Source organism: Grammomys surdaster, unplaced genomic scaffold (assembly GCF_004785775.1).
Source record: "Grammomys surdaster isolate TR1022 unplaced genomic scaffold, NIH_TR_1.0 134, whole genome shotgun sequence".
NCBI lineage: Eukaryota > Metazoa > Chordata > Mammalia > Rodentia > Muridae > Grammomys > Grammomys surdaster.
The window spans coordinates 3,628,927-3,656,496 of record NW_021604592.1 but is presented as its reverse complement, the minus strand read 5'-3'; the positions used below and the strand labels follow the sequence as shown (position 1 = coordinate 3,656,496).

The 27,570-nt window shown below is 37.6% G+C and overlaps 1 protein-coding gene across 6 annotated transcripts in view; it reads left to right on the top strand.

The window, feature by feature from the left end:
- The window catches only part of Cadps2 (calcium dependent secretion activator 2), a 501,414-nt gene that overhangs the window by 122,467 nt on the left and 351,377 nt on the right, over window positions 1-27,570 (top strand). For all 6 annotated transcript variants that reach the window (XM_028762525.1, XM_028762526.1, XM_028762523.1 and 3 more), the window contains exon 2: window positions 4,072-4,185. In XM_028762525.1, coding sequence (XP_028618358.1) covers window positions 4,072-4,185 — 114 coding nt within the window. The remainder of the gene's footprint in view (window positions 1-4,071; window positions 4,186-27,570) is intronic.

Sequence of the window (27,570 nt, the reverse complement as noted above, 5' to 3'; positions counted from 1 at the left end):
CACCTAGCGATGGCGGACTTTGTCAGCTCTCGTGGCGGCTCCCAACATATAATAAAATTGGTTTGTTGATTTTGAGAAAACAATGCATTATAATTTTGAGTGAGGTTGCTTTTAATCAGTAAGATCAAATAAGGAAAACCTGACATCCTGACAATATTAAGTCTGCCTACCTGTGAATGGGCAGTAGCCTTCCAATCAGTTTCCTTTGGTGTCTTCATTAGTCTCATACTCTTTCCTCATAACAGCCTTGTACATTTGTTAGATTTAGATTCAGGCTTTGCATTGGGCGGTAATAAAGATTATTTTGTACAATTATTTCGAGTTCAATTTATTCAATAATGTTACATAGGAAAGAATTAACTTTTGTGCATAAATCTTACACACTGCGGCCATACTATAATTAATTATTAGGTGAGGGACTTTTTGTTATTGTTATTTTTGAACTTTTTCATAGACTTTCATTATAACCTATGAAGAAAGACACTTTTTATTATCATTCCTCCTCCTCTTCTTCCTCTTCCTCCTCCTCCTCTTCCTCCTCCTCCTCCTCCTCCTCTTCCTCCTCTTCTTCCTCCTCTTCCTCCTCCTCCTCTTCCTCCTCCTTCCTTTGCCTTGTTTTCTTACTGTGTTAGTTAAGACTTCTATCATTCTCTTGATAAGCAGTGGTCAGTTGAACATCCATTCACTTGGTTGATCTTAGGGTGAAAGCGGCTAATGTGTCACCACTATGTGCTTCAACGACTGTCCAGTTTTGTGGACTTAAAAAAATAGAAGTTTAGGGTGTTTCTCTATGTTTGTTAGTTCATGGTAATTTTTACTTTCCAAAATGCTTTCTCTATGCCTACTAATAGGATTATGTGTCTTGTTTTCACTCCTTACCTTCATAATGGGTTATACTTACTGAGATTTGAGTGTTGAACCACACAGCTAGGAGAAATCTTATTTGGTTTAGGCTCAGTAATTGAGTTTTATAACTATTGAATTCAAATTTTCTATTTTCTTGAGGACGTATTCACATTCACAAGAAACACTGATCTGAAGGCTTCTTTTCATCTAATGGAAGTTTAGATTTTTGAGTCATAATTAAAGAGGTTTTTCGCACACGAATGTATAAAGGAATTCTCCCATGTTTTCTTCTAATTTGGTTCAACTCTTATATATTGAAATCTTTAATCCATTTAACTCATATAATTTTGATTATGGTGTGATTTATATATTTTTGGGGAGATGGCCAGTTATATTTATGCTACTCTTTGGTATTAGACTGTAGTTAAAAGTGGACCTCAGTAAACATAAATCAATTTTCAAATCATATTTTGAGTTGCTATGCATGTATTCATTTCTGATTGTTTTTGTGTCTGTCTCTTGAGTCAGCATACAACTCAACTAGTCTGTTTCTGAGTATAGAAAATCCTTTCATGGAACTACTTTCTGGGAGCTACCTTCAGTGCTACATTCATTAGAAGATTAATTTGATTTTCCCCCATTTCATCTATGTGGAAATATAACTTTGTGCTAATTAAATGACTTTATCGACTCCTTATATAACTGTAACTTTTGGTGCTGTTGAATTTCTTAAATGTAACTGTAATTTATATGGATATTCATTTAAAAGATGTAAATTTATGAACTTTAACATGAAAACTTGTAAATCAAAATATCACAAACCAAAATAAACCATACCCAAAGTTCATATGATCCAGTACACTTCTATACAGTTAGATTAGATCTCAAATGGAAGCTATGGAGCTTACATTAAACTATGTACTTTCAATATTGAATATATGTTATTCCCTTATCCACCACCAAAAATGAGACAATATAGCAGCATTAGAATTATTTTATTTGTAGAAATTGGATCCTGATATGTAGATACATACACACATTGTAGTTCCTGAGTCTATGATCTTTCCCAATCTCTTTTCTTTGGGTAGGATCTTTGTGTTTACTGGACCATACTTATTGGAAAATAATTCTCACAAATAAAGAGATAAAGTAGAAATTGCAAAGATCATATTTTAGAGGCATTTATCAGCAAAGTAACAAAATTCTTTGGACTGAAGAAAATTGAAAGAGAAACAAGTTAGTTTTCATGAAACAATGTTTTCTTGAATGAGGGAGCTGGGACAAATGCTTATGACAGTTTCTTCTATGTCACTGCCATTCTATGTCACAAGCATTTCCATTTCAAGTTTCAGTGGACACTGGATTTGTAAGGTGAAGTTCCCTCTTGTGACTACCATGGATTGGGAACTAACATGTTATCCATTGCCTCAGACTTAAGTAATTGTTCCTCCAGTTCTGTTTGGCCCTTTTTGTGAGCTATACCTGGTTACTTGTTATCGATTTCATACGATTAATACATTGATGTGTGTGTGGTGGTGTGTGCCTATAATCAAACACTGGGAAGACAGGCAGGAAAATCTGGTGTTTCAGATCAGCATGAGCTACACACCTAGTTTGAAGCCAGCCTAGGCCATGTAGCAAGTTGAAACCAGCCTGGGACACATGAGACTGTATCAAAAACCAAACAGCAATATTAACATCCAGCGAAGTACAGATGATTGCATTGATTAGAATGCTGTGAGTAGATGATTACTATGACATCTATTTCATCTTCATTTTTCAGTCCTCAGAACAAGAACATTTTAGTTTTTTTTTTTTTAGCACCTTGGTACAATAGAACACATATTTATTAGCCTCTTAGTACCATAACAGTTTCACTTCAAGCTTTCTTGTTTGTTAGACTCCTAAATAAAATAAGGGTTTTGAGAGAGCTTGTCTCCTTTATATATGAATGGCATTTTAATAAGCCCTTTGAACAGATTTAAACTTATTTCACACCAGTGTTCTTTTTGAAGCCAAATCATACCGGTTTGTTTAGCTTTCTAATCCTTTAATCATTTTTCCACAGCATGGTTCCACATGCCTCATATCCCTCCATAGGTTCTACAACTTGACAGAGACCTACGCTTAATCATGATGGGATGGATCAGAAACATCACTTTTTTGCTGGTCATTATGTGTTCCGACATTCACTATTCCTGGAACTGCTTTGTTAGTTGAACATGAGCACAGCATTTTTGTTCCTCTAGGCCATATTTGTGAATTTTGTGTGTGTGTGTGTGTGTGTGTGTGTGTGTGACATATACATGCACACATGTGTAATAAAGATTAGCATCCTATTGAAAGGACACAAGGCACTGAGAAAAATGTTTTCAGGGACCTATACTTGGTTTAAATCTCTGTTCCTGCTATCATAAAATTAATTATAACTTTTTAATAAGAAGCACCTTATCTTTATTTTGCAGTGGAGCTTAAAATTATGCAGCTGATACTGTTGTAGTTGACTAGAGTGCTTGACAGGTGAGTCATAATGTGTGTCTAAGCTAGCCTCAGCAGTTAGGACAGTCAGTAGTGATGTGTTCCCAGCGGTGATTAAATCAGGTTATAAATCTGTGTTCTCCCAGTGGACTTTAGAACTTGTTCCCAGTTTACCTGTTGTATCTCTGGTCTCCTCAATTTGTCATCTGCTCATGGGTCCCTTTATTCAGTTTAGACATTTGAAGCATACTTGTTCATGAAATTTTAACTTTTAGAAGTCAGCACTTGTTTCTTTCAGAAGATACTTTGTTGGGAGTCTCTTGTGTCTTTCAGGGCTTACCACTTATTGCCTCTTGCCCCCAAAGGGTGTCTACTCCTTTCTAAGACTTCTTACCCTCTTCACTTTATTTATTCAGCACTATTTCATACATCAGTCTCCCAGAAAATATTTAGATTTTTCCCGTCTCTGTAAAGGAAGTGGAAGCTAACACTAGGAACTCTGTGTAGGGGAGACATTTGGAGTCTAAGTCTGTATCTCTAATCTGAGAAAGGCAAGGAAGTCACTTGGTAAAAACTGTTCATAAGTACAAGTGGTAAGATATTTCACTCTTACTACAGAGTAATTCGGTATCTAATCAAATCTATATACAGTAAATGTACTTTTTATATGTTGTATATATGAGGTGATTTATCCATTCATCTGTTCATTCATTCATTCATTCGTTTGTTTGTTTGTTTTTCTTGTAGCTTAACAAACAACAGTTACAGTTACTGAAAGAACGGTTCCAGGCCTTCCTTAATGGAGAAACTCAGATAGTGGCAGATGAAGCCTTCTGCAATGCAGTCCGGAGTTACTACGAGGTGAGTTTACAGAACTCTGTTTCAGGAACTGTGATGATTTCTAAGACCATTTCACTGGTGTGGCAAGGAGTCTTTGAGCCTTTGACTTTCTCCAAAGGATTTTCACTTCTGTTTTGCAATTTAAAAAGTCCAAGTCCACAGCCTGGTTTTGAGAGATAAATAAAATTGGAAATTATTCACATTGTTTGTGAGGTACAGTGTTTAGAATCATCTCTGGCAGTGGCTGATATAGCTGAGTCTAGCTATCTTCTGGTTCACATTCATAAATGATGCTTTATAATCAGGATTTCAATAGTAAACTACTATCTTATGCCAGTTTTCGTTTTAGGCTTTATAATAATTAAGGGCACTAATTAATTTCAAGAGAATGCATTCCCCTTTCTTATTGAATGAATAATACGACCAATTCCATGGTGCTGTTACTTCTGACTGTAGCTTATGACTCAAACGGGAATTCTGTGTGTATTTCCTGTGAGTGGTTTTCACATGTTATCATTTGTTTGTTTCAGTGAGGTGCCCATAGATGTTAAGTTGGAGAGTTCACTTATGCCCTAAGCATCTCAGAATCATTTGGAGAATGGGTTCCTGTCATTGTGCAAATGCCTTAAATGTTTCCTTCTGAAGAAACACGACATATAGCATATCTTTGGCTAGGGCAAAATCGAAAGTGTGGAATCATAATATTCTGAACTTCCCTGAGGCAATGATGATTGTTGTACAAAACAAAATATCCAGCTGCTTAGACTTGTGATTCATAGATCATATATTACTTAATATATCAGTCTACAAGTATATATTGAATTAAAGGAACACTTGATAGTTACTGAAGTCTTGCTTAGCAAGGTCATATAACAAAGATCTTGGGGCTATAGCAGATATATTGTCTAACTTGTTTGAGATCAGGCTATCTTAAAAAAAGAAAAGGGTTTATATCTTATCTTGAAAGCCAGAGTGTTGCATGATGAAATCTTTCCCCAAAATTTTAAAAGCTAGCATACATTTACATATATGCATACACCAGCAAGTAGTTAGGGAAAAAACACTGTGGATTTCGAGGAAAGTTGCCTACCTCGTATCAACTGAAAAAAAAATAAACCAATGAGGCCATTTTGGATTTTGATAAGTATACCCTGGCACACTAAAAGAAAGGTTTAATTGAAAAATGATGGATGCATGAGGTTTTTATCAAACTATCTTTATAACTTTTGCCCGAATCTAAAATTACTCCAAAATAGATGTCTTCTTTTTCTAAATCACATCAAGATTTATAGTGAACCCTACAGTCATCAGGTCAGCAGATATTAGTAAAAATACAAACAAATTAAGGAAGCATCATAGAGCACCTGAAAACATGCTATTACTATAAAATAACATTTGATCAGAGAGCAGCTATGATACAGTGGAGAAATGATACTTATTCCAGAAGATATGTTCTAGAATAAGGCTATACCCATGTTCAAAGTATTAATCTGTACTTGGAAGTTATACCTTTCACAAAGTGTGCCATAGACTTAGATGTGACACTGGGTAACTCCTAGAAGAAACAGAAAGAAATATGTAAGATTTTTGGGGTTGGACCTTGACTCCATCCCTGAAAAAAAGAAAGCAATTGATGGAATTTTTGGAAAAGAAATGTATCTTCTCTAAAGTGTTTCTGTGAAGTTCATGAGAAGGGACACAGCATAGGCTAGTGACACACTTGCAGGACATGCCTAATAAAGGATTAGTTTCCAACATATGTGAAGAACTCAAGAATTCACCAATAATGAAACAGATTAAGATGACCAAAACTTGACACCACACGTAGGGATCAAAGAAAAACGAAGGATACAAACTATTGCCAGAGAATTGCAAAGTGAAGTAATATGAAATACCACTGTTTGACTGGTCATGATGCAAAATTGATATTATCCTAGGCTGGTGTGAAGGTGGGGCTGCAGGAAAATTCTTGTTTTAAACTGATAGTGATGGTTTTCTTAGGATTTTTAAATTGCTGGAGAATCTTATATGAGCACATAATATGTATCTATCAATCCACTGCCCATTCCTTCACCTCCAATTCCTTCTTCTGTTTCCTTCAACACCTTTTCCTCCCAACTCTGTGTTTTTTTTTTTTTAAGTTCACTTCATCTACTTAATGAATCTGGTATATGCAGGAATATAGGACGGTTCCTCTACTGGAGTATGGATAGCCCTTGGGGACAGCATTGAGAAGAAAACTGTACCTTCCCTCAGTAGTAATCCATTGTCAGTAACTTTCAGCAAGAGGTGGGATTTCTGAGCCCCTCCTGTGCCTAAAGAGGGATTTGATTAATTTTTCTTGTGCATGTAGTTACAATCATTGTGGGTTCATGTGAGCAACAGCATTATTATGTCTGGAAAATACTATTTTTTGAAGACATGTACTAGCTTTGACCCTTAGAATCTTTCATCTCTCCTTCTGTGGTGATTCCTAAGGTCAAGAGACATGATTGACATACATGTCCTATTTAGAGCTAAACATTCTCTAGCCTTTTATTCTCTGAATGTTGACAAATTGTGGATCCTTATTAATCATCATCTACTTCAGAGAGAACCTTCTCTAGTGAGAGGTAGGAAGTACACTAGTTATTGGGTATAAAATAAGAACTTAGGGAGGGATTTATTACTATGTCCATTTAGCATAGGCTGTTTTCAAGTAAGCACAATGCAAAGGAAGTAAAGTTTAGTAAAGCGTGTGCATCAGCTGTGCTGATGAAATGAATGACTGTAGTAAAGTGGGGACGATACCCATTATGTTCCTCCTGAAAACTGCATTTTCTTCTCAATCAGAGGTGACTTTATTTGCAACTTCTCACAAAGTATGTAAGTTTGCTTGTTGTGCTCTCTTCTCTTTCCAAAGACTGGGTGAAAATTACAGATTAATTTACATTTGTTTTTTTTTAATTACCATAGGAATGTTGTGATTTGAATGAGAAAAGACATCCATAGGCTCTTACATTTGGTTCTCTCCATTGATGTTACTATTTGGGGAGGTTATGGAACCTGGAAGAGATGGAATTTTCCTCCAGGAAGCATGTCACTGTGGGAGGGCCTTAAACTTGAAGCTTCACCAACTTCCATTTAGCTATGCTTTCTGCATGTGTATGGAGAAATGTGATCTCTCAGCTTCCAATTTAGGATAGCATTGGCCATGGCCTTCTCAATATCATGGATATAAAAATAACCTCTGTCTTCCACAATTTACTTTTGGTTCATGGTATTTATCTCAGCAACAGACAATAACTGACACATAGTATTAGCAATAAAAAGTAACCAATAGTAGTATTAGCATAAACAGCCTCACTCCCACTGTGATCACTCCTACTAGCTATTCAGTTTTTATATTTATATAGGGAGGAAAATGAGAAGTCCTAAAATAAGTTAAAACACAATTTCAGTGTCTTTTCATATGAAACTTGTAAATAAATATTCCCACTGCAAAATTTTAACTCTAAATTTGAGTCATTGTTTTATGTGCAACATGGACTCCAAAATTGGAATTCAAATGTCTGCTTAGATGTGCCTTCAAGGACTCTTTTTAAAAGAAGTAGTAAATTTTTGCTAGATAATAGTACTGGGTAGTTTTATGTCAACTAAGCTCAAGCTAGAGTTACCTGAAAAGAGGGAAACACAGTTGACAATATGCCTCTAAAAGATCCAGCTGTACACAAGTCTGTACAACTTGATGGGGGAGAGCCCAGTCTATTGTAGGTAATGCCATGGTCCCTTCAATTACTGGAGGTCAAGCCTCTATCTCTGCCTTCACAAGATTAGAATCACCACAGTCATTCTATACTTAGAGAAGGGAGGAGATGTCAGATGCAGCCCTGCTTAAAATCAACCATAGGCCTAAAATCAGCAATAGGCCTGTTATACATACACACAAAGTCTTGGGTCTCTGTGGAAAAACATTGAAACAGATGGCTATAAGCTATTGTAAACAAGCAGCTTTTGTAGAAATTTACCAGCCTGAGTAGTCATAGACCTTGTAAATAGGTAGCCTTGGTGGATAATACCAACTTAGATAAGGACAAGTGAATCACAGGCAGAGTCATAGTGACCTGTCCCCTGAACCTTCACCCAGTCGATACTCTGTTCTGAAAGATACCTGTACTCCCCCTGAATACCGATGCTCCAATGTCATCCCCTTCCCCACCTCCTGCCTTTTTGTGTTTATAACCCCTGTGTGAATAAGTAAAAATTACAATTTGATTTAAAAAAAATAAAATAAAAAAGAAGGAAAGGCTGAAAAAAAAAAAAACAAAAAGAAAGCAGGCTAAGCAAGCCATAGCAGGCAAGCAAGTAAGCAGCACTCGTCCATGGCCTCTGCATCAGTCCCTGCCTCCAGGTTCCTGCTTTTTCTGATTTTCTGACTTCCTTCAGTGATATACTACAGCTGAGGTGAGTACTCCAGTTGGTTTCCTTTGGATTCTATTTTCTCGTTCATGAATCATGAATGACCCCTAGAGGATATCCTCTCTTAATCCTAGCTTCCTCCTCTATTGGATTGTAGCTGTGTAGAATGAGTTTTCACTCTGCATCCATTTGTGCAGGTGTAACTCATGTCATTGCCATGGACTGTTGCTGCCCCATCTGTAGCAGGAGAAAGATGACCTCAAAACCCTCTCAAGTAGTATAGTGCTCTGGACATTCAATGCTGTTTCTATTCATTTATCCATTCCTTTGTGTCAAATGATCTTACATCTCTAAAATCTGAAGAACAATATAGAACTATAGCTCAATTCTATATATCCAGAATAGATGTCCAACCCATGATGCTTGCCTCCTTATTTAGATTCTTAATTCTTAGTTCAAGTAACAGAGGACTTGACTTCAGCAGCTGCCTTTCTACAGAAATAATCTATGCTCTAACTCTCCACTGCCACATACATTTTTCTCACTGCTAATGTAAAAAAAACTGAGAGCTTTTAAAGGTTTTTTGTTGTTGTTTTGCTTTTGTTTTCTTTATGCAATTTCCATACCTTTTTCAGCACTTTATATAGCACATGTTTCTTATTCTTTCATATGCTAGCTAGAAGGGAAATGACTGGAAGATAACATTTAAATGTTTTAATGGAAATTCTGTCATTTTACTGAAGTAGAAAGATTTACTTTGCATATTCTAGAAAGCATTTGACCTGTCAAAATCTCATTTTGAACTTTGAAATAATGCCAGGGAAGACGCATTCATGGAGAATTGATGATCGCTAAGTAAACCAAGATTGGCAGCCTGTGGCAGGAGGGATGAAAAAAAAAAAGGTCAGCACGTTCACAGATGGAATCCAGCAGCCGGTAATGAGAAGTGAGATTTCAGGTTTGCACTGAGTTCTGCAGATCACATTGTATTTGTTATTTTTGATATTAGCTATTTGAGTTCACATCATATTTTTTTGTATATGCTAAGGGTGGCATTGAAAAATAAGCATTCTAGAAGAATCTGAAAAAACAATGTGCTTTTATGTCAGAGATTCTCATTGCTATTTAGAGGATCTAGGTGGATGTTACCTGTCAGTGGGCTGTGTAATCATTTTCATTATTGATGACATCCAGTTTTTAAATGTAGACCAAGTGATATGCATATAAAAGTAATATCTGACAATAATTGAGAAAAACCAATAGTTTCAGAATTGATCTCTAAGCAGTTTGAGAGCAACCCGAGCTTATGAATTATCCATGTCCATGTAGCACGTTTGTGACAGACAGCAGGGCTAAGCCTCTGTCTAATTCATTTCCTTCTGTATTTTTATAACAGAGGAGTGGGCTGTTCAACCTTCCATTTAATCCCCAGAATAGACACTAAATGCGAATAGCAGTAAAGAGCAGAGGTCCATGCAGATAGCTTCAGAGTACCATTCCCTAATTCCCACACTCAGCACCAGCATAGGGAGAGCACATGGGCACACATGAAGTGCTTGGTGGTGTTACCTGATGTCAGATTATTTTCGTGGTTTAGCATTACATCAACATGAAGATTTTTGTGCTCCTGTGTATCTTTGATTCTTTCAAGAGTCTATAGCCACTGGATTCTTAGACCCTCTTGGTCCTTAACTCAATTTAGTACCAGCAAAGCCCTAGAAACTGCATGTCATCTCTCAGAGGCTCTCTGAGCTGAGACACTACTGTAGGTCCCTGGAGAGAGCCTCATTTGGTCTCAGGTTTCATTGGATGATAATACTTTTTCAGTCTTGGTGTGACTTTCTGTTTTCTCTTCAGAAGTTTGACTTTCTTAGCATCTAAGTTTAATTCTCTTCCACATCCTACCCACATTGTCTTGGGTGAGTAGTTTCTACTTTTCTGCGTAAATTTAGAGTTAATATCTCTAAGTTTTGAGTCATAAGAACCAATGATCCCATTTCCTCGTTCCCGAAAGTGTCATGAAGTTTTATACTGGCTCAGACGTTACTCCTGGGTCTGCTCAATGATTCCCACTGTTTATCTTCTGTAGCATTTGTTCAGCAGTGCATTTAATCATTGGGCATTTGTTTTAAAAGAGTTTGTTCTTCAGCTTTATGGGTGAGATCTTGTTTTTTGTTTGTTTATTTTTTAAATGAACTTGCTTTAATCTTTTTTTTACAAGGCATGTCTTCTACTGACATGCATCTTTGATTTAGTTTGAAGAAAATCATGTATAGTTAGCATTCATAAGGGGCAGTGGTCTCCCTTTACTCTATTAAAATATTTTGTATCTCTTAGTTATAAAACTAAAGACAGAATGCTCGTGAGAAAGGTAAAATAAAATCTCTGACACTGTAAATAGCTTAGTCATTGATCATTTGTCTCTCAGTACATTATTGATTTCACTATAGAATTTAATTACTTCTATATAGATTGCCATCCAAATGTTGACTGAAAGCCCTGTTTTTATGATACCAACACAACAGTTGGTTGTCCATCATCAAATGTTCAACTATGAAAACATCCATGCAGTTAACCTTATACAGGCTAGGCAGGCTACATTTAGGAATGCGTGTGTGTGTGTGTGTGTGTGTGTGTGTGTGTGTGTGTGTGTATGTATGCGTGCACGCACGCGTGTGCACAATATGTATATGCATACAGCAACAGTTAATAAAAAAGAGGACAAGAATTTGGCTCTGGGTCTCTCCATTTGTCCCTATCTGACACTGGAGGAAGCCTCTCTGATGGTGACTGGAAAAGACCAGACTATGAGTGTAGCAGAATACCATTAGGAATCATTTCATTGAATTGATGTATGTATTGTATGTATGTATGTATGTATGTATGTATGTATTTATTTATTTATTTGAACTATTTAGTTCAGCCCTAGATCTCTCAGCTCACCAGTCTTTGGTTCCTGGTCCTCCAAGTAGTCTGCTTTATTCTCTCACAGCATGGGCTTCAAATGAAACCAAGCATTGGTTAGCTACTCTCGTGAGTTCTGTGCTACTAGTACCCCAACACAACTTACGGACAGGACAGATTGTAAGTGTGTGTGTGGGGGGGTTGTGGCTGGAGTGCTATCCAGGTTTCTCTTTCTATAGCCTGCAGAGTATTTCTGGCACCAAAGAGACTAGAATATAGGTGTGAAGGCTTTGCGTCCATACCAGCTTGACCTCTCTCTGTGTTCAGTGAGCAGTATGGATGGGTATTGTCCTTGGTAATGGGGCCCCACTGACAGTTTTCAGAGAGTGACCTTCTATTCTAACATAAGCCTAGGTTGTTTAGATATCTCCATAGGACTTCCTCAGCCAGCACCTCAAAAGAAATGCCACTCGGTCAGTCAGTCCCACCACTGGAAGCCTTGCCTGGCTACAAAAGATGGCTAATTCAGACTCCATATCCCTCATGACTATGAGTCTTCACTAGGGTCACTCTCTTAGACTCCAGGAAGTTTCTTCTACACTAGATCCCCACCTCCACAATGCTCTCCAATTCCAATAGTCTCTCCCCACATTCTCCTCTTCCACTTTCTCTATGTGATCCTGCCCGTTTGTGTCCTCACTTGCCCCCAGTCAACCTACAAAATTTATTCTATTTTCCCTTCCCAGGAGTATCTGTATATCCACCCGGAACCCTCCTCTTTACCTAGCCTCTCTGGGTCTGTGGGTTGTAACTTATAATTTACTTCACAGCCACTATCCACTTATAAGTAAATACATACCATATTTATCTTTATGAGTTTGGGTTACCACACTCAGGATGATTTTTCTAGTTGTATCCATTTGCCTTCAAATGAGTACTTATCTAACCACTAGTAAATTTTGTCTCATGTCCTAGAAATATATAGGCGAATAAAGAAAGGGTGTAGTCTAATAAAGCAGACAGATGTACAGGTAATTGCTCATTAAAATGGTTATGGCCCACGTTGACAGCATAGAGTGTGTACTGACTGGGGCCATTTCCATTTCTAAAGTTTTCCTTTGTGCATTGCACAATTCTAGTTCAAAATAAAATATGTACATTTATGCCTGCATTAAGATCTTGTTTACATGTGTGTTTAATTTTGCATCCATTTGTAAGTGTCACTGGCTTAACACCTCCTTCCTTGAATGCTATCAGATATGTGTGGGTGTGTATATATATATACACACCCACACATACACACCCACACATATGGGGGAGGGAAGAGAATATATCTGGGATAGCCATGGCTGTAAAATTCCTCTTTCAAACAGAAATTTCTAAAGCCAATAATTGTGTAGTGACACTATTATCTCAGTAATGTTTAAAGTACAAAATATTTTTTTTAAAATGACTGGAAAAATTAGAAAATAAGGAAATCCACTTAGCATTTGGTGATGAGCTCTTGAATAGCAGGAAAAAATTGTAACCAGATATGTATTAATTTAATGGCAATGCTGTGTTTTCACTATAGTGTGCATTTCTGTTTTAATTTTTAAAATGAATCAGGTTTGATTGATACCTTTACTATCATATCCAAATTTGCTTTGCTTACTTCTTCTCAAATACTTCTACTCAGTATTTGGGTATCTTTACCAGTATTTGAAAACAATTTACTCTTAGCACTGCTTTTATTGTGTCCCATAAGTTTGGGTATGCTGTGCCATCATTTTTGTTAAATTCTAAAAAAGTCTTTAGTCTATTTGTTTATTTAAGCCCTGACCAAGTTATCATTGAGTAGAGAGTTGTTCAGCTTCCATGAAAATGTCAGCTTTCTGTTGTTTTTGTTGTTATTTAAGACCAGCCTTAGTTCATGGTGATCTGATAGAATGCATGATATTAATTCAGTATTCTCATATCTGTTGAGGCTTCTTTATTTTTTACAGGTTAACCTTGAGATCTAGCCCAGAAAGCTTCATAAGAATGACCCAAGTCCCTTAAAATGGAAGGTGCCCCTGTGACCTAATAACCTTCCATTAGGCCCCTGTTCTTAAAGATCCACCATGTTCCAATATTCCCACAGTGGAACTGAGCCTACCACACATGAATGTTTGGGGGTTACATTCAAGATGTTCAAAACACAGCATCTGGGTGGGAAGAGAAATGGTGAAATCTCTCTCTCTCTCTCTCTCTCTCTCTCTCTCTCTCTCTCTCTCTCACACACACACACACACACACACACACACACACACACTTTATTCTAAATCTGATGGTCAGGTCTAGAGCCTGCTGGTTTCTGAGAGACCTCCAGACTTGCTCAGTGTTCAAATATTCAGCTTCTGTGTGCCACAATATTTGGTTCTCTTCATGTTGTATTGAAAAGCTTGTACTGTACAAGCCTCAGCATGGCCCTTTTGAACAGGCACCTGACAGTGGTTTTATACTGTCATTGCACTAAATGTTTTTATGAGTGATTGATTGTTGGCAATGAGAGGAAGTGATTTCCTGATACATAAATGCAACCTACTTTTCATTATCATTTCCCACTTGGAAGGTCACTATGCTCTTAAGATCTACCTAGAATTTTCCACCCAGTCTATGAGCCTGTGGTTGCTGGTGATTACCTGTGGGCACCCAATCCTGTTGACCCAGGTATGATATCTCCTCCTCTCATTCCACTGCTGCTTTTTTTGCATTCTTCTCTGCCTCCCTTCCAGTTTCCTTCCCCTGCCTACTTTCTTCCCCCAATTTCCTTTTCCTATTATCTTTTCTCTGTCAAAGAAACTTTTATCTATATAAGAGTATAATGGAGAATAATGAAATAGAAGTCTTTAAGTGGTGAAGATATAATGGTTAAATTGTATAATGGCAATTACATGAATTACATGTAGGACATTTCTACCTTAGTGAACTCTAAATGTGTGGAATTTTAGAATTAAGGGTAAGAGCTGGAGAGCTGGCTCATATTCTGCAGTTGCAAAGGACAAGAGTTTGGGTGTCTGCACTTACTTCCAGGGTAACATAATCACTTGCAGTTCCAGCTCCAATGAACCCAATGACCTTTTCTGGCCTTTTTAAACACTACATGTACACTCACAGAGAGGCGGGGAGGGAGGGAGGGAGGGAGGGAGGGAGGGAGGGAGGGACAGAGAGAGAGAGACAGAGAGAGACAGACAGAGACAGAGAGAGACAGACAATGCACACACACACACACACACACACACACACACACACACATGGGGGGGAGGCTTAAAAAGTAAAATGAAGGGTATAGACCACACATACTTTAGGTAGAATAAAGAGGGTTTGGCTGGATGCATAACTCAGTGGTAAAATACATGCCAAGAATGAAATGATCCTGGATTCAGTTCCTAGTGTAGAGCAGAGGGTATTAGGGGATAACACGGTCATTATAGTGGTGAGTTGCTGGTATTTTTGCTGTTGTGCTGGGATAATCAATGGTTTAGTAACTTTCTGCCCAGTAACTTTACATGAAAGAAATTATTTTACCCTCTACAAGATACTTTCTTAATTTAAGGCCCATTAACTTAACAATAAGGAAGATAGATTTTAGTTGCAGAGCGTTGTACAAGCTTTTCTACACTGGAGAATTCTTTGCTTTCCCCATTGTGAAGTGACTTCACTTACACTATTACTTTGGTCTATAGACGTTTATTAGCTTTCCGATTCCAAGATGACATTTAAGAACAATTGAGGGATCTCACAGTATGTGTAAGTCATTTGTGGTCAGTGCTCATTTAGATTAAAAGATACTGCTGATTTTGTTTAATGCCAGTCTTACATTCCCTATGAAGCTTTTGCATTGTTTTATCCTTTTACTCTATTTTTTTTTACAGCTTAAGAATTATTTATAGTCTGTTTATCTGTTTGGACCTTCAATTTACACATTTTTAAAGCTGCCAGACAACTTAGGCTTTGCTACTAAATATCTGTCACCTTTCCTTGCTAAGTATAACCAAACTGAGAGGAGCAGGTAACTTCCTAATTGGGTTTTGACAAGCCTATTTGAAAAATTAATTCAAAATGATAAAAAGTGATAGATACCGTCAGAAATGCTGAAAATACATTGTAGGATCAGACATAGCCTGAGTTTAAAAGTATGAAGAACGTACATTAACACGTCTCATTCTGGCTACACAGAATGTCTTTGCCATTTCATTTGTCATAAAAGCCCCATGAAGGTGACACTTTCATGGGATGATTCAAAACAGAAATAATACATATAAATGCTGTAGAGACTTATGGTTTTCTAATAGAGTTAATCATATGTATACTCTCAGTGGAGACAAAATTCTGTTGAATTTGCTTTGGATATTTTTTTTCTTGTAGATAAATCAATTTCCCTTTCTGGTCTTTCTCTATTTCATTAGTGCTCCCCAGGAGCACTACTCTGGGATAACTAATAGCCTTGGTCCTGCCTTTTCCCTCAGTTATCTCCTCCAGTGAGTTATCTGGGATGTAACTGGAAAGAAAATTGAGATGTGTCTTCTTTTACCTCATGACTTCTGGCTCATGTAGAGACCATTTGCCTGCTAGACCATCTGCTGACCTGAGCTTTCTCCATAGCGGGTTAAAGTACCATTCACCTGTTTGTTGTACTGGCTACATTTATGTCAACTTGACACAGGTTATGGTCATTTGAGAGCAGGGAGCCTCAACTGTGAAAGTGCCTCCATATGACCAGGTTATAGACAGGCTCTTTTCCTTATTATTTTTCCTTTTATAAATTGAAAATCGATTTTTTTCTCACAGAATATATCATGATTATGGTTCCCTTTCCCTTTAACTCCTTAGTTCTTCCCCGTTTCCCCTCTCTGGTTCTCCTTTTCTTTCTCACAGTAGAAAACAAATATGCTTCTATGGGAAAATAATAATGATAAATATAGTGCATACAATATATAAGGTGATATAACAAAAACTAAGACACCAGAATAGAACAAAACAAACAGAAGGAAAAGAGGCCAAAAGAAGGTACAAGAAACAGAGACTCACTCATTTGCATGCTCAAGAATGCCACAAAAACACTAAACTAGAAAACATAATATAGACACAAAGGACCTATGGAATAAAAAGAGAATCATAAAAATAAAAAGTAAGCTGTGTGATGTTGGCACACATCTTCAATCCCAGCACTCGAGAGGCAGAGGCAGAAAGATCTCTATAAGTTAAAGGCCAGCTTGGTCTACAGAGCGGAGTTCCAGGGCTGCCAAGGCTACAAAGAGAAAACCTGTCTCTAAAACAAGAACAACAACAAAGATACAATAACAAAATAAAATAAAAACAAAAGCCCTAACACAACATTATGAAACAAGAAACTCCAAAGATGCCTTTGGCCAGTTTCTAATGGCCATCTATGTCTGGGCATGCAGACTATCCATAAGTGTAGTTTGTTTCCCTAATGAAACTTCCTGAGAGGAAGCTAAATTTTCATTTCCAAAAGATTATCTCGTGAATTTTGTTTCTGGGTTAGGGAAGAGAGATTGTGTCCACTTATTTCAACTCTAGGACCTCATCCAGCGTAGACTGTAGGACTTGTGCATGCTGCCCAGTTTCTGTGAGTTCAGGTATGTATTTATCTCATTGTTTCAAAGGGCCTTGTTTATTTTGTGCTTTCTGTCCCTTCTGATTCTTACATTCCTTCTATCCCCTCTTCCTGGGCTTCCCTGTGGCCAGAGGAAAAGATTTCACAGAGACATACTATTTAGGGCTGAGGGTCGCAAGGTCAGTAATTCTCTGTGTTTATTGCCATCCACTGCAAAGGGAGGCTTCTCTGATGATGGATGGGCAAGGCACTGATCTGTGAGTATAGGAGCTTGTCATTAGAAGTCATTTCATTGCTTTATTCTTTCAGTAGAAAAGTAGTGTTTGGTTTTACTCTAGGACAGTGGTCTATCGAATCTCAAGTTCTTTGTCATCTAAGCGGTGTCAAGTGAGTTCTAGCTCATGGAGTAGGCCCCAAGTCAAATCAGATATTGGTTGGTTATTTCCACAAGCTTTGTGCTGCCAAGCACCAGCTTCAGCCTGGCCAGGGGTTCTTATGAACGGATGTTTAGGAGTGGTAGAAGAAATAACTTGAAGCCAATCATGGGTACAAGCTGACAGCTCTTTGATCTGTGTGACACAGCTCCCCAGAGATCTCCAGGGAGCTCAGCTTTTGCAAACCAAAGCCTAGTCTTTTATTTTCATATCAGTTCAATCTTATTCCTCAGGTTCCCTTTTTATTATCTGACAAATCAACATTTTATGACTTTAGCCCCTTGATTCTTAGAAAAGATAGAAAGTACATTTTTTTTTTTATTTTTTAAACATAGCAAAAGAATTCCCAGATCTTACTTCCTTTTAAGCACAGACAATAAGCTAGCTGGGTGGGATCTACCTCTGAGATCACCATTCCTCCTAAGTCTGGGGCTAAAGTAACTCTGCCCCCCCCCCCCAGCTGACCTTGAACTCAGGAATTTCCTGCCTATGTAAGCACAAGCAATGCACTTAGCTGGATGGGATCTCAAACACTACTCCCTAAATGTCTTTATCATCTTCCTTAATATTTGACATGCTGGTTCATAATGTAACTACCTCTGTTCTTTTAGGTCTGTGAGGCCCCTCATTTAAGTTTATATTGCATCCTTATGTTTTGCATAGTTGAGAACTCCTGTTTATATATTTTAAACTCATTCTTTCAGAGTTCTTTCCCACAGTCTTCAGGGCTGTTCTGAAAGTCTCAGCATTCACTATTTTTGCTGAGGAACATTAGACACACTCTCGCCTCCTGGACATGAGCTGCTTCTAATTATCATGAGATTATTAACCTTAGCAGGGAGAACATTACCTGAGGGAGGAAGATAAAAATATATACATTATTATAACAAATAAAACTCCTGCCTATAGCAACTGTCAGCACTCATGGAGGCCCACGCCCTGCTGGCTCTGCTTCAGGGGTGGGAACTGTCATATGGTCCGTTCTACAGTCGCCATGCAGGATGAGGCATTGTGCCAACAATTCAATTAAATGTGACCAATTGTAGTACTGTTAGCTTCATTTTGGTGGCAAGAGATGACTAGCTGAGGCTCTGTTTTCCCCATTATTTGGCAACTTCATTTAGATTGCCTTCATATGTGTGTATATGTATATGATATGTATATATGTATGTGTGTGTATATGTGTGTGTGTATGTAAATTTATATTATATCATTATATTATATACATGTAAATATATCACATAATTTTAGCTGTCTCTCCCACTATTTTCTCCCTTATCCTCACTATATTCTCACCACCTTTCCTCTTTATCCTCCCTTTCCAGGCTCCCCCTCGTCCATTCATAACTATTTTATTCTACTTCTCTTTCCTTGAGAAAAGAAGGAAAGACTCTTACTGTGTATCTCACATCTGTGGTTCTGTGGATTGTCAGTTAGTTTCATTGATTTAACAGCTAAAATCTACATATAAGTTATACATACCATATTTCTCTTTGGGTCAGGGATTCCTCACTTAAGATTATTTTTTCCCCATTTACCTACAGATTTCATGATTTTAATTTTAATTTTGGGGGGTAATATTTTTAAAAGTTTTATTGTGGAATATTTTAAATACATGCAAAAGTATAGATGATGCTACATTGTATCCCAACATATGTATCATCAGACATTTACAATTATGTTTTTCCCATTAATTAATTTATTTATTCAATTTACATCCAAATTGAAGCCCCTCATTCTCCTAGCACCTCTTCCCCTTCCCCTCCCAGAAGGGGGAGGTCTCCTCTGGGTACCAACCCACCTTGGCTCATCAAGTCACTACAGGACTCGGTTCTTCCTTTCCCCCTGAGGCTAGTCAAAGCAGCTCAGTTAGAGGAGCAGAGTCCACAGGCAGACAACAAATTCAGAGACAGCCCACACTCCAGTTGTTGGGGACATTGCTACATATGTGCAGGGGGAGAGTGGCTAGGTCCAGCCCATGAATGCTCTTTGGTTGGTGGTTCAATCTCTGGGAGACCCCAGGGGTCCATGTTAGTTGATTCTGTTGTTCTTTTCAGAGTCCCTAACCCCTCTGAGTTTCTTAGCACTTCCCCCAACACTTCCAGAAGACTTCCCAAGCTCCGTCTAATGTTTGGCTGTGGGTCTCTGCATCTGTTTTGGTCAGCTGCTAGGTGGAGACTCCCAAGAGAACAATTATGCTAGGCTCCTGTCTGCAATGATAACAGAATACTATTAATAGTGACAGGGTTTGGCTTTTGCCCATGGGATAGATCTCGAGTTAGGCCAGTCATTGGTGGCCCATTCCTTCAGTCTCTATGACATCTTTGTCTCTGCACTTCTAGTAGGCAGAACAAATTTTGGGTTAAAGGTATTGTGACTGGTTTGTTGTCCTTACAGGAGTCCTACCTGGCTATAGGAGATGGCCAATTCAGGCTCCATATTTCCCACTGCTAGGACTCGTAAGTAGAGTACCCCTCAAAGACTCCCTGGATCCTGCCCCATCCCAGTATCTGGTATGTGCTAGAGAACACCCCGCCCCTTGTTTCTGCTCACTTACCTGGTCCTCTTTCCTTGGCTCTTCCTACATCTGATCATCCCCATTCCCCTTCCAGTCAACTCTCCAGCCCAATTCCTTCCCTCTCTCCTTCCTCCAATTAAATTTTATTTCCCTTTGTGAATGAGATTCAAGCTTCCTCCTTTGCACCCTCCTTGTTATGTAGCTTCTTTGGGTCTGTAGATTATAGTGTAGGTATCTTGTACTTTATGGCTAATATGCACTTATAATTGAGTACATACCATGCATGCGTGTCATTTTGGGCCTGAGTTACCTCACTCAGGATGGTATTTTCTAGTTCTATCCATTTGTCTGTAAATTTCACGATATCCTTCTTTTTAATAGCTGAGTTGTATTCCATTGTGTAAATGAACCATATTTTCTTTATCCATTCTTCAGTTGAGAGACATATGGGTTGTTTCCAGTTTCTGACTATTACCAATAAAGCTGGTATGAGCATAGTAGAGCAAGGGTCCTTGAGGTTATGTTGGAGCATTTTGGGGTATATGCCCAGGAGTGGTATAGCTGGTTCTTGAGGTAGATCACTTCCCAATTTTCTTTGAACCCACAAAAAGACTTCCAAAGTGGTTGTACACATTTGTATTCCCACCACCAATGGAGGAGTGTTCCCTTTGCTCCACATCCTCTCCAGCATGTGCTGTCACTTAAGTTTTTGATCTTAGCTCTTCTGATTGGTATAAGATGGAATCTCAGAGTCATTTTGTTATGTATTTTCCTGATAACTAAGGGTGCCGAACATTTCTTTTGGTGCTTCTTGACCATTAGAGATTTCTCTGTTGTGAATTCAGTGTTGAGCTCTGTACCCCATTTTTTAATTGATTTGTTTGGTTTGTTGGCATGTAACTTCTTAAGTTTTTTTATACACCTTGGATATTAGCCCTTCTTCAGATGTAGGGTTGGTGAAGATTTTGTCCCAAACTGTAGGTTGACATTTTGTCCTAATGACAGTGTCCTTTGTCATACAAAAGCTTTTCATTTCATGAGATCCCATTGATCAATTCTTGATCTTTGTGCCTGAGCCATTGGTGTTCTGTTCAGGAAGTAGTCTCCTGTACCAATCCTTTTCCCAGTTCCATCAGATTTAGTGTATTTGGTTTTATGTTGAGGTCTCTGCTCCACTTGGACTTGAATTTTCTTCAGAGTGATAAGTATGGATCTATTTATATTCTTCTACATATAGATATCCAGTTAGACCAGCACTTTTTCTTGAGGGTGCTTTCTCTTTTCCATTTTATTTTTATGGCATCTTTGTCAAAAATCGAGTGTCAGTAGGTGTGTGGGTTTATTTCAATGTCTTCTATTACATGCTATTGGTTAACCTGTCCATTTCTATATCAATACCACGTGAGTTTTATCACTATTGCTCTGTAGTACAGCTTGAGATCAGAGATGGTGATTCCTCCAGAAGTTCTTTTATCGTACAGGATTGTCACAGCTATTTTGGGTTTTTTATTTTTCTATATAAAGTTGAGAATTGCTCTTTCAAAAATCTGTAAAAATTTGTGTTGGAATTTTTATGGGAATTGCATTGAATCTTTAGATTACATTTAACAAGATTACCATTTTTACTATGTTAATACTGCTGATCTATGCTCATGGAAGTTTTTTTTTTAATGCCTGAGAAACACTCCATTTTCTAAATCTATAAAATTTTCTTTTATTCATTAATCTGTTGAGGGACATCTAGGTTTTTTCCAGTTTCTAGATATTGTGAATAGCCATAAATATGGGTGAGCAAGTATCTGTGTGAAAGGTTGAAGTGATCTTGGGGTGAATGTCTATAAGTGGCACAGCTGGATCTTGAAGTAGTTTGATTCCCCCTTTCCCTGAGGAACTACCACACTGATTTTTGTGGTTGTACAGTTTTTTATTTCTATCAGTAGTGGCAGAATGTTCTCCTTGCTTCACATCCTTGCCAACATGTGCTCTCACATGGTTTATTGATATTAGCCATTCCCAACAAGTGTAAGATGCAATCTCAAAATAACTTTCATTTTTATTTCCCTCATGACTAAGGATGTTGAACATTTTTTTAAGTATTTCCTAGTCACTTAAGCTTTCTTTCTTAAGAATTCTCTGTTTAGCTCTCTATGTTACCTTGATATCTAGTTTGTTTTGTTTGTTCTTTATACATTGTGGGATTAGCCCTCCATTGAACATATTTTGGCAAAATCTTTCCCCGCTCTGTAGATTGCTACTTTGTCCAAATGATTGTGGCCATTGTCATGCAGACACTTTTCAGTTCCATGAGGTCCCTAGGTGTTGATCTTAGTGCCTGTGCTAATTGTATTCTATTCAAAAAGTCTTTTTATGTGACAATGAGTTCAAGTCTATTCTCTGCTTTCTTTTCTATCAGGTTCATGTATCTGGTTGTGTGTTGAAGTCTTTGATGCATTTGCAGTTGACTTTTGTACAAGGTGATCAGTATGGATCTATTTGCATTCTTCTCCACGCAGACATCCAATTTGAACAGCACCATTTGTTGAAGACGTTATGTATTTTATTTAAAAAATCAGGTGTGTGGATTGTTGTAAATAATCCATTGGTATGTGGATTTATGTCTGGATCTTCAATTCCCTCCCATTGATCATGTCTGTTTTGTGCCAACATGATGCTGTTTTGTTTTTGTTTTTTAACTATAGCTCTGTAGTATAACTTGAAATTGGGGATGGTGATAGCTCCAGAAGTTCTTTTATTTAGGATTGTTTTAGCTATACTGCTTATTTGTTTGCTTTGTTGTTTTTGCTGTAGTGTGTGTGTGTGTGTGTGTGCATGTGTTTGCATATGAAGCTGAAGATTGTCCTGAATTGTCATTTGTTATATTGATCTTAACAATTCTGGCAGGTATAATAGGAAATTTCTAAGTAGTTTTGATGTGTATCTCCTTAATGACTAGAAAATGTTGAACATTTCTTTAAGTGTTTTTCAGCAATTTGAGTTTTCTCTTTTGAGAATTCTGTTTAGATATGTACCCATATTTAATTGTTGTTTGAATTTTTTTTAATATCTAGGTTTTTTTAGTTCTGTATAGATTTCATCTATATGATGTGTAGTGGGTAGAAGTCTTTTCCCATTCTGTAGGTTGCTCCTTTGTCTGAATGATGGTGTCCTTTGCCATGCAGAGACTTTTCAGTTTCATGAGGTTGTAGGGTATTTTCTTAATTACTGATTAAGAGGGCACAGCTGATTTGTGTGGTGTACCCTTAGGCTAGTGATTGTGGATTTTATTAGAAAGCCATAAGGAAAAGAGAAATCTTGTAAGCAGCACCCCTTCGTGGCCTCTGTTTCAACTCCTCCAAAATCCTAACCAGTTTGATTTCCTACTTTGGCTTCCCTCCTTGATGTCTCAGTATTTGTACACCAAATAAACCCTTTCCTCCCCATGTTTTCTTATTTTTAACCGAAAAACTATAATATATACATACAGTATTTTTCTATTATGACATATAATTTCCTTGTAGAAAGTGTAAGCCATTTTAACTTGTGTATCCTGCACCTCATATACTTATTTTTCTTGGTGAGAACACAGAACATGAATACCAAGTTTAGTCCCTCCTCTCAATGGGTTTACTAGAAATTTAACAGAAAAATATTTTAGGGTTCATAGTAAACAATGAATAAAAAGACTATTGATCTTGGGAGAAAATATTGGAGAATAAAACATGTAATAACTCTACCAGGGCAGTTGCAGCTGATTTGAAATTTTACTCATGTCTAAGTAAAAGCAGACAAGATATTTTAAGTTATCATTATTATGAAGAATGTACACAGTTCATTTAATAGTTGTACAATTTATAGGGGATTTTTCTTGTCTTTTTATTTGCTTGTATGGTTTCAGCTTTATATTGCATGGGAGGCTTTGAGCCATATGCCAGTAGAAACTTGAATGTGAAAGACGATAAGCGAACAGTTTTGTTTTATTTTATTTTGCTTTGTTTCTGTTCCATTTGATTTTGTTCATGTTAGGATCTAACCCAAGGTTGAGCAAGCACTGTGGCATTGAGGATCCCTCTCCCCAGCTTAAGCAAGTCTTGTTTTGAAGGCAGAACTATACAATCTATGCCTTATTCAGAGGAATAAGTCTTTAGTTGAGTTTAGACAAAGTTTTTGTTGTAATGTGCTGCTTTTAAACTCATAGGGCTCAGAAATCCAATGAACATTTATTAGGTATAGCTCCATCAACTCCATCTACAGAAGGAGACCTATCAAAGATGCATCGATCTGTAGCTTGAACTCAACTAGAGTCAGCCAAAGACTAGAAAGATGCTAAAAAGCCTGTAAGATATGTGCAGAATTTCTGTACCTTAGTGTGGAAAGGCAAATGACCCCTGAAGAACATGAACGAAGACCTGAATGATAGTTCAAAGAAGAGCAAAGTGTGTGTTATCCGTACCACACTGGGCCAAAGGAAGGAGCTTACAGTGGCAAGAACCCATTTTTTCCAAGTTCTAGGGGAGAAACCTGAAATCACGGTGTCATAAGGTTCTGTTTTCATGAGGAGCTCTAGCATAGGTACCTTCCAGCTCTGTTCAGGCTGTTGATTTCTCTGATAGTCTTAGTTGTGTTAGGAACTAGTGATATGTCTGTAAACCAGGGCACAACAAAGCCTGATTGCAACACCAATAGCTGGGAAAGAAGCAAGAAGATGCTTCCTTGGGGCTTGCAGTGGGAGCCAGATCTGCCAGCTTTGGACAAATACATGCTATAGCACTGGATTCTTCCCCTATCAAGCCTTATGTTTTCTCGCACTTTGTATTACAAGCTACAGGCTGATTATCTACCTGACATGTTAAGGGTTACCAAGATTGAGTAAAAGACACATCACTCTTATTCATAGATAAGTATTTAAACATTTTTATTCAGTATTTTATTTATTTATTTATTTATTTATTATTTTTGTTTGTTTTTTTAAGGTAAGGTTTCCCTAAGTGGTCCTGGCTGCCCTGTAACTCACTCTGTAGACCAGGCTGGCCTCAAACTCATATCTGCCTGCATCTCCATCCAGAATGCTAGAAATCCAAGAGTGTGCCACCCTACCCAGTGCATTTTATTCTTTCAAAAATACTGAGCATTACAAGTCAAGGAAAAAAACAAACAAACAAATCCCAGGGATTTGAATAAATATTTCATAATTAAGTTTATAAATAACACAGATAGCATGCATGATTGATAAGTTGAATAGTATTCCAACATATCCACATGGAATGTACCTAGTATTTGTTGGAAAACTCCAACAATAAGTTTAATGAAATGAATTTAAAGACAATTTTTTTTAGTAAAAGGAGGAGAATTAACTCTAGCATCTAAAATGTTCCTGGCCAGGATCCAACATAGAAAATAATCACTTATCTATCTGGACATGGTTGTTTTACAAAGCTTACTTATGATATAAGACATTCAGATAGTCACTGGAATCAAATAGTGGTTGATCTATTTATAAATGGCTGTGAAATGCTGAGGAGGCAACTCTGTCAGTATGATCCTTGTGAAGAAGCATAAGGACCTGAGCTCATTTCCAGTGACCATGTTATAGCTTAGCATGGCAGCCACACCTGTAATCCCAGAACTAGGGAAGTAAAGATAAAGAATCCTTGGGGTTTGCAGACTAGCCAGTGTAGTCTAACCCATATAGAGTAATTAAGAAAGATATAGCATTAACCCATGCAAACGAACCTACCCACATGCATGTATACACATACCATAAACATGTACAGACATTAGATAGATAGATAGATAGATAGATAGATAGATAGATAGATAGATAGATAGATTGATTGATTATTTTGGTCCAGGACTTTACATTTCTCACGTAACGTTCTTAGAGGATATATGCTATTTCCATGCATTATAGTGAATTAAAAGTAGATAGGACATTGGGCTGGAGAGGTATCTTGGCTTTTAAGGGTGGGCTCACAACAACAAAGGAAAGTAGACACACTAAAACTACTAGGCAAGAGTCACTTATAAAGGGCTCAAAAATCTTTATTATATTTTTGATAGCACTGGCATTGTAAGTTACTATTAGCCAACCAATTATAAGACTGTTATATTTGAAATGTAATGAGAACAGTCCATAAGCATATAGCAGCCTTGGAAGTGAACAGTCTGCTCTCAGTTTATTGCCCATCCCAGTAACACATCTCATGTGGGTGATGTGTTTCAGTTGAACCATAAACGTGAAAGATTGGATTTTGTGTAGTCCATTCTCAAGTTTACTATGGATTCCTTCTATAATTTCTCCTGCCCCTTTGTTTAATTTTATTGAATGATTGATAAGAACTACAGCATGTTTACCCAACGCAAATGTAAGTTAACTGTCCATAGCAGTTCAAGCTTAAAACCAATGTAAACAGCTCAGAATTGTAATGCCCAAAGAAATGATAAATGCTATGCCTACATTACGTACACGCAGGTAGTTGCTGCCACTTATAGATTTTCAAATTAGCTGGATTACTTCCCACTTAATATATATGGACTATTAATCACTGAATTGTGGTACCTGCTCCCTCTCTGTCAGTTTAACATTCTGTGTTCAGTAGACAACAGTAGTAACACACTTCTCAGTCCTACTCAGAAGTAGTTTCTTTATGTGGGTTATACGTTAATCTTTTGGCTTTTCACAGGATGTTAGCCACATTTAATTTCTAATCAACTTCTGCCTCATTAGTGACACGAATGGCATTCTTGCAATTTTACATGGATTTATAACATAATAGTTGGGAAAACATTCTTTGTCAGTATCTTCAAGATTATTGTGCCAAGAGATTTAACCAAAGCTTTCATTCTTTCTTAGCGTTTAATGGGAGGTCTGTGGGTGTAAGAAGGCAAACACAATTTCTTTTGCTTGATCTTGGCCTGGATCTTCATAATAACCATGTTCCAGCTATTTTCATGCATCCTTTACAAAGCTCAGAGTACATTGTCTATAACTGGCAAATGTTAGCTCTTTAATTACTAAAGGATGTCATGTAAACAGATGTCTAGTCCTCAAAAGTAGATATGAAGAGTGAGAGCTGGTATTTGTATCAGCATGGCAACTTCTTCCCAGAGCTGAAAGATAAGAAAATTCCTCGAATTTTGACTTTGGAGTCATCATCTGGTAAATCAGTCGAAAGCACTGATATCCACACTCTTGTGTAGGGGTGGTACAGGTGATGTATATAGAGAATGGTAATGGCTGGTCTGGCGCTAGGGAACAGATGCCATGATGGATGAGCCAGCCAGTGTTCTGTGCACTCGAAATGTTGTACTTTGTATCATTTAGTCCTCATAAATGTCCTAAAGGTTTCAGAGTGTTATTACACCTGATGCGCAAGTGTATAAAAGCTAAGGCAAGTATCTTTAAGTAACCTGCAAGGATCACAGAGCTAGTGGAGATTAAAAAACAAAAAACAAACAGAAAACCAGGAAGAGCCAGTCTGGCTTCAGCAGTAATGAGATGTGACACCTTCTGTTCCTTGCAAGAGTCAGGGAAGCAATGGAATATGCACTGG